The sequence below is a fragment of the Octodon degus genome, unplaced genomic scaffold, assembly GCF_000260255.1.
Source record: "Octodon degus isolate 3935 unplaced genomic scaffold, OctDeg1.0 scaffold00068, whole genome shotgun sequence".
In the NCBI taxonomy this organism is placed as follows: Eukaryota; Metazoa; Chordata; class Mammalia; order Rodentia; family Octodontidae; genus Octodon; species Octodon degus.
In genome coordinates this window covers 4924715-4933491 of record NW_004524644.1, presented here as the reverse complement: position 1 = coordinate 4933491, position 8777 = coordinate 4924715, and the positions used below count along the sequence as shown (strand labels likewise).

Genomic DNA, 8777 nt, shown 5'->3' with positions numbered 1-8777 from the left:
ATGGTGTTTGTAAATAGGATCACAAGTCCGCATCTTGTACAGCAATTAACCACTAAGAAGAATATATGCAGTGTATTATTTGTTGAAACTGTGCTTCCAATTTGATTTGAAACTGTCTCGTTGCTATCTGTTTATCAATAAAACTTTGAAAAAAAATAAAATAAAATCTATATATCGGTTTTGGAAATACGGCATTTCAAACATTCCTTGTTTTGCCCACCCAGGTAAAGGGATGTCATCCAGTTTTCTGATGTCCTTTTCTCTTTTCAGTATACTGCAGTTTTCATTACAGAACTGCTCACTTGTTTCAGTAGGCTAATTCCTAAGTAGCTTATTTTGAAGCCACTGTAAATGGGATTTTCTCCTAATTTCTTTCTTGGTGTATTCATTTTGAATGCTATTGACTTTTGGATGTTTCTTTGTATCCTGCTACTTTGCTGAATTTATTAGTTCTCGATGTCTTTTGATTGAATTTTTTGGGTCTTCTATATAAGTGATAATGTCATCTATGATTAAGGATAGTTTGAACACAACTAAATGGAAAGCAAGAATTTAAGGATTAAACAATGAAGAGAGGGCAAGGAAAAAAGCTAGGAAACATGGCAGGGGCAAAACAATACAATTATATGCACAAGATGGTTAAGGCAATGATCCTGAGAATCTGTATCAGGTTCAAACAACTAAACAACTGCACTGAAGCTAGCAATGTGTAATACTAGGGCCATGCTTGGAATCCCTGTCATTCTGGTCTTCTAAAAGCGTAATTCTGCTAATGTCATGTCAATTACTTCTATACTCTCTCTCAAGTAAATGTTTTTTTTTTTTAAAAAAAGGAACTAAATGAAAACAAGAGACAAGAATGTCATAGGACTGTCCTGCTACAATGTTGTATATAGTTAGATTTCTAAATATCTGTGTAAAAATCTGTATTTTTTTTTTACTATTTTTAAATTTTATTTATTTTATTTTTTTCACATTCTGTAGGGATTTAAAGTTTAGCATATCAAGGATTGATGGAAAATACTTGTTCCGTGTTATATCTAAGACATTTAATATTCAGACAGATACTGATGTTAAGCTCAACAGCCTATGTTTTAGGGTAATAATATCATTAAGCTTCTCTTCTGGAGGGTTAACAATTTAAGTTTGCAGAACAAAAAATTAGAGAAAAAGAAGGGCTACAAGGATAGCCAACATTTTGGCCCTGGCCCTTGAAGGTCAGTGAGGACTCAGGACATAAGAGAACCTGTATTGTAATATCCTGTAACTCAGAGGTGTCCCAAATTTTCTGATCAAGGAGATTATAGGGCCACAGAGGAAAGGAATGAGATCAACAATGTAGAGTTTGCCTAAGGAGAGTCACATGGAGAGAAAACATTCTCTCAGGCTTTCACAGAGAGCAAATTGGTCAAGCAATGGCCATAACTCATCCACATGGCTGACACTGACAAAGGATCTACAAAGTGCGGCACAGGATTTCAGAGTAAATCCTGAGGGGATTTGACTGACCTTGTCAAATACAAAAGTTACATTTCTTGTTTTATAGGTCCTGCTTTATCCTGGTTTTAACCATACAGCAGAAAAGTATAAAAATGAGGTACAAAAAGTAAAGCCATATTAATATGCTGAGCTGTAAAAAGCTCAAGTCAACAACTTTCTGACATTGCCAGTCATGCGGATAACCCACTACTATTATAGACACTGCACTATATTGGATTTTTTTTGCTGAATTCATGCACCTACAATATATGAATGGCAATGGAATACCCATCTCTGACAAAAGTAAACAAAAAAGGGGATATAAATGAAGGACCATTTTGTAGTAAAAAAAATATGTGTCTGTATATAAAAATAGCATAGACATACAGCTACTCTGTTAGTTCAATGAGAAGAAAGTTTTGAATTAATAGGGTTTAGACAAGATATCATGTCTGCATCTTATACTATGAATAACTACTACAAAGACAACAATATGCAATGTATTAATTACTGTAACTGTCCTACTAACCTGTTTTGAAACTGACTCATTGCTACTTCTTTCTCAATAAAATTATTTAAAAAATAAGGATAGTTTGATCTCTTCTCTTATAAGTTTTAAGCTCTAACTTGCAACAATCCTCTGGCCTCAGGCTCTCACAACTTTCATCTTCTATCTGATATATGTGTACTTCTGTAACAGCTTTCTTTCACTGAAAATGTTTTGAAGCCCATGTACATTATTGGAAATATCAGTACCTCATTCTTTTTATGGCCAAAGTTCTATTGTATAGATGTGTCATATGTTATTTATCCATTCAACTAGTTAACAGACACTTGAATTTTTATACTTTCTGGCTATTATAGATAATGCTATTATACTGGGTGTGGTGGTGGATAGCTCTTATCCCAGAACTTGGGAAGCTGAAGTAGGAAATTCACCTTGAGTTTGTGGCTAGTCTAGGCTACAAACTGAGTTCAAGGCCAGCCTCAACTATATGGCAAGTCTCAAACCTGTACTTTCCTAAAAAGGATGTTATGAATATTCATATACAGATTTTATGTGCACATACATTTTAAGTTTCTTGGATAATGACTAAAGAATACAACTGTTGGTTCATTCAGTAATTACTTTGAGGTATCCCACTATTTTAAACAAAAATCACATTTTTGTTAACCAATTTCTAACTGTCTTGGGATGCAGATGTAGAATGTAGAATTAAAAATCCTGAATCTGTCTCATAGAAGAAAAGTTTGCTTTAACACACATAAAAATTAAGAGTCTTCTAAATTAGAAAAACTTAAAGCAACAAATATACTCTTTGGGTCCAGTCTTTTTTTCATTTAGTACAAGGTCTACAGGGTCTTACTATGCAGATTGGACTTGTAGTGATTCTCCTGTTTTCAGCCTCCCAAACACTGAGATTACAGGCACCCACCACCAAACCCAATCTCAATTGCCATCTCAGTGTGCCCTAGTGGGCAGGGCTGATATGACATGCCAGGGATTGAACCCCTGTCCCTGTATCTGCCTCAGCAGGTGCTTTAATCTGCTGAGCCAACTAGCCAGCCCTCTAATCTTGTAAACTACGTATGTCTTTGCCTTTTTCCCTTAGCCCATTTACATGCAGTATTCCATTTTTGGAATGCCCAGGACAATGGAACAAAGGAGAAATTTTTCCTTTAAAATTCTTGTTGAATTTTTCTAGGTAACATATATGAATCTCATACAAAAATTCAAAAAATTGCAATCTTCTAAGTGGTTTAGCTATTCGTTTTACAAATACTAAAAATTTTTTCCCTGTCAGTAAAATCAGTATTTGACTTGAACAGTTATTACCTAAATTAGATTTTTTTGTCATTCTTTGAAATTATTACAAAAACTGAATAATGTCTTGAGTGTGTATATACTATATCCAGAGGGAGAGAAATCACAACATTATCATATTTTGTTTTTTTTCATTCTAAAGCTTACCTTAACTCCTGCACTTCCATTAGGCATCTTTTGCAGTTCATAGGGAAGCCTGATTCTTTCTGTCTGCACGATAGGATCATCAAATGATCTCCCGTGAAGCTTTTTGAATCCATGAATTGTATTTCTTACATTTGTGACTATCTGTTGGCAGTAAATATTTGTATTTATCAATTTCTTCATGAATATAAAATAAAATACTATTTTAATACTTAAAGCCACCAGGTTCCCTTACTCTACAGAATGAAGTTCAGAATTATAACCAATTTTCTGATTCCCTAATGACAGTAAAGTGATACAATTAGAATGTATACATCTTTATTACCTCCCGAATTCTCCTCTTATACTAAATATTAATATGACATGATTATAAAAAACTTTATATCCTAAGCATTAATGCCATATGAGTATACAAATCTTTAAAGTTTTTCAAATATAATAAAAGTCTGTCCACAATTTGTATCTCTTTGATATGAATACTTCAACACTTTTCTTCTTGAATTCTCAAGATCCTCCTGCCTTGCCTCTTAAATGCTAGGATACAGGCATGCACCACCATACCTGAATTTCTTATATTTTTCTACTTTCATGTCTGAATTTTTATTCGACTTTTGTTTTACTGTCTAATATTTTATTCTCAATATCTCTAAAATTTATCATGTACTAGCCAGGGATAAGATATATTTCTAGGCTAGTAAGTTAAAACCCCTTCCAAGTAACATAATGCTAAATTAAAGAGGCCTGTTTTGTAAATGGCTTGTATTTTGACAAAATCATTTTTTCTTTCACTAAAACATGTAGTTCAAGTTACATAGTACTGTATAGTATAACCACTGTACTTTTAAAGCCAAACAAATACTGACCTTCAACTATGATATGAAAACAGAATATTTAATAAATATGTTGATTTGTGTAGTTCTAAACAAAAAAGACCTTTGGATTGATTTTTAATTTTTTTTTATTTTTATTTTTTGAGACAGGCTGTAACTGTGTAGTCCAGGGTAGCCTTGAACTTACTAGTAGCCCAGGTTGGCCTTAAGCTCCCAGCAATCCTCCTGCCTCAGCCTCTCGAGTGCTAGAATTACAGGCACACACTACCATGATCAGCTGGAGAATGATTTCTTCTAAGACTCTAAATATCCATGATGTACTAAAAAGATCTGATGGAAACTGATATATAAACTTCAGCGAACCATTTTAGCTCAAACTCAACATTTATGTATAATAGGAAAATAAAAAAATAAATACATTTTCATATTAGTAATTACAAAAAACATAAGTTTTTGCTTATGCCTTGATAAAAACATAAGCAAAAACTTCTAGATAAGTGAGTCAATTATTCTTATAAAGTTGTAAGAAAAAACCCTATTAAATAATTTCAAAAGGAAGAAAAACAAGGTCCAGGTGTATACAAAGTATAAGAAATAATTATGGGTTTTAGTTCAGTAAGTGATCTAAAAAAATCAACGTTCAAAAAATTATCAAATATTTCCGATTTTATTTGAAACTGTCTCATTGCTATCTGTTTATCAATAAAACTTTAAAAAAATCATAGCTTGAAGTACTTAAGGCAATTAAAAATTATCAAATATTAAAAATTAGTGTTCTAGTGAGGTGTGGTAGCACATACATGTAATCCCAGCACTTGGGAGGCTGAGGCTGGAGGATCACTGCAAATTCCAGGCTAGCCTGAGCTACATAATGAGTTCATGGCCAGCCTGCACTGCAAAGGGAGACCCTGTCTTAAAAAACAAAAAGAAAATTAGTGTTCTATTGATAAGCCTGTCAGAAGCCTATATATTTACCTAAACAAATTCTGTAAAATGTTAACCACATTGGGCTATTCTGGAAATTTGTGCATTGGTCATTTTTCATTGAAATGTCTGAGTTAGAGAGATTATCCCTCATAGAAAGTGACAAAATATGGGAAAACAGTGGTAACTTAATTACCATTAATTACCAAGATTCAGTTAATTCTGTGTCTAAGCCAAACTTCCACATTAACAATTTACCTGGCTTTTGGCTGCATTTCCAATGGCTCGAGTTCTTGCTCCTAAAGATATACAGGCCCTAAATAAGGGGAAAACAAAAAAATATTGTTTCTATGACATCTTTATATTAATGTGCTATTATTTTCTTTGCCTCATATAAAAAATTTAAAATGCTTAATATACTACTTTAAAACCATACTATAGATCAAACTTTTACATAATTTTAAACTTTCCTAAATAATGTAATTTGTAAAATTATCAAATATTTCCGATTTGATTTGAAACTGTCTCATTGCTGTTTATCAATAAAACTTTAAAAAAAAATCATAGCTTGACGTACTCAAGGCAATTCAAAAAAAATTATCAGAATTTTTACAGAATAAATGTTACAATTTTTTAAAAAGTACGTTGCTTCCCAAAATTGTTTTTCCAGTTCTATTGGTCTATGATCTATTAAAAAAATTACTATATTTAGTAAAGCAAGCTGCTTGGCTTTAAATCCTGTCTTTGCCATTAAACAGCTGAGTGTATAAATTACATAATGATTCTTTGCTCCAGCTTCCCATCTGGAATATAATGATGATAAAACCTGCTCACAGTATTATGTGAGGATTAGTATATATAGGTAAATGCTCTGAATACCTGATATACAATAATTATACAAATGAATTGCTAATTACCACATTTAAATGTAACATAAAAGCAAGCATAGAATAACACTTTGATTAACTACCATTTCACTGTGATTCAAGAAAATATTTCTGTATTGTAGTTTTAATTACAGGGAAATAGTCAACAAACATTTATAGGTATGATGTAGAAATAACACAAGAAATAATCCCTGTCAAAAATTTATTTATTAAAAAAACCCAACAGAATATATAATCTTAAGAATATTAATAAAAGATAGAATAATCACTTTTAATAGTAATAAAAGGTAGAATAATGACATCTGAATTAAGACAAGAAAAGGGATAAAGCTTTTTAATACATGCTCTGGAAGAAAATATTACTGATATAAAGGTATTTGTTATATTAATTGTCCCCCCAAAGGTTTATGTTCAGGAAACTTGTTTCTGGATATAATAAACCTTAAAGAGAAGAACCTGGAGGGAGATAATTAGACTTTGGGGCACCATTCTCAGAAGGGATTAATACCCATTTCAAGAAAATAGGTTAGTTATCATATGATTAGATTAGTTCCCAGGTTGCTATGAAGTGAGGCTGAACCATGTGCTTGTCCCGTTCTGTAGGTGACTGGTTCCCTTTCCATTTCTCTACTGTTTTTATACAGCTATTAGATGCCCTTTCCAGAACTCTGTATCACATTGTTTGGACCTTCTAGCCACCAGTATTGTAAGCCAAATGAGCCTTTTTTTACAAGTTACCCAGTCTCTGGTATTTTGATATAGCAACACAAAACAAACTAAGATATGTAAGTGTTCTCAACATGAAAGCCAAAGCAATCCTTTTGAAGATTAAGAGCATGAGACCTCCCTGCAGAGGAGGCCAATTGTGCCCTGTCTCACAAAGTAAAAACTAAGTCTTCCCAACAGCCAATGAAGCTCTTCATGGTCCCATTTTCAGCTGTTCTCCCTGTACATACAATCCAGGAAAACTGGCCTGCTTGCCATTTCCAGATGATGTCTACCACATTTTTGCCTCAAGACCTTTGTAAAATGCTGTTCCCTCTTTCTGAACATTCTGAATACACCTATATGGCTTGTGCTTTCCTCTGCTCAAGTAACAGTGTATCAGGGACACTTTCTTGGAAAATCCTATATAAAGAATATTCATGTTCCTCCCAACACTGATATTGCATCACTTATTTGACTTTCCTCAATACTGTGTATCACCATCTGATATAATTTTTTCATTGTTTCTCCATACCAGCCTGTAAACATGTATGCCCACTACCTTGATCTGTACCATCCAGTATGGTAAACACTATCCATATAGCTAATAAAATATAAATTAATGAAAATAGATGAATAAAAATAATGAGAATGGATCCTCAAAATGTGCTTAATAGACACAGGTAGCCAGTGGAAATACAAAGAACAAAACACACATAGAACAGATACACAGAATACAAAATTCTACTGAATAGCACTAATCTAGATATTTGTTTAGTATATGGTAAATAAAAGCACTTAATGAATAGAATTATAGTTCCTCAGAGTAATGGTTACCTGGAGATTAGGAAGAATATAAATTGGCTAGTTTTATAGGGCAGTTTAGCAACACAGTACGGAGGCCAGATTATATAAAGTCTCACACACCAGGTTTTAAATCTGTAATTTAGTGAGTTGATAAAAAGAATTCATTAAAAGGGCAGAACAAAGCATACCAACAGATAATAGACAATGGAAAGGTAACATTCCATAGGAGTGCTTATCAAGTGCTGAATGAGACACTATTATGTTGGGGACCACTGGATTTTCACAGAAGGCACTCTGGGAGGCTGAAGTAAGAGGCAGGAAGACCACAAGTTTAAGCTCAGCCTGGGCAATTTAGAGACCCTGTCTCAAAATGAAGATGGCTAGGGATGTAGCTCAGTGTAAAAGGTCTGGATTCAATCCCAGAAATGATGAGGAAAAGGTTCATTTAGTAGTTTTAACAGATATTTGTTGAATAATTACTACTGAATAATGTCTTGCACTGTTAGCTACTAGAGAGAAACTGAAGGAAAGAAAAAACAATATGGTCTTGGCTCTTTTGGATCTTACAATGGTATACTTATATAAATAGAAATAAACTAGGTGCTGCAACACAGGAAACTCATGGTGCTTTAAGAGTAGGTAATAGCTGGAACTGACCTAATTAATAAATGAGGGTCAAGAAAGAATTACTCAGAAAAATGATGAGATTCGAGGGAGTAAATGATGGGAGAGAAGTAGAAGAGGATTTTCTGGCGCTTTCTACTGCAGCATGAAATGAGAGGAAAGTAAGGGAGGGTTATCAGTCATCTATATCAGGATAGTGATAGTAGAGACAGAAGAAGGAACTGATATGTAAGAGACAAAAATAAGAGGACTTAGTAACAAACCAGATCTTCACTGTTCAGTGCAGTACTCACTACCATAAGCACACATGCGTATTTAGCACATAAAATGAGACTAATCTAAATTAAACATGTTTATTTTTTGTAGGTATAAAACATACTCTACATTTTTTTTAATAACTTTATTTATTTTTTTTTCAAAGTTTTATTGACAAAGAGATAGCAATGAGACAGTTTCAAATCAAATCGGAAGGACAGTTTCAACAAATAATACACTGCATATATTCTTCTTAGTGGTTAATTGCTGTACAAGATGCGGACTTGTGATCCTATT

General features: G+C 33.2%; 1 protein-coding gene across 1 annotated transcript in view; it reads right to left on the bottom strand.

Annotated features, from left to right (window-relative positions):
* The window catches only part of Hspa4l (heat shock protein family A (Hsp70) member 4 like), a 97138-nt gene that overhangs the window by 54276 nt on the left and 34085 nt on the right, over positions 1-8777 (bottom strand). Inside the window, exons 3-4 of the mRNA XM_023719501.1 lie at positions 5461-5518; positions 3452-3592 (exon numbers count right to left, since the gene is read on the bottom strand). Of these exons, the coding sequence (XP_023575269.1) occupies positions 3452-3592; positions 5461-5518 (199 nt within the window). The remainder of the gene's footprint in view (positions 1-3451; positions 3593-5460; positions 5519-8777) is intronic.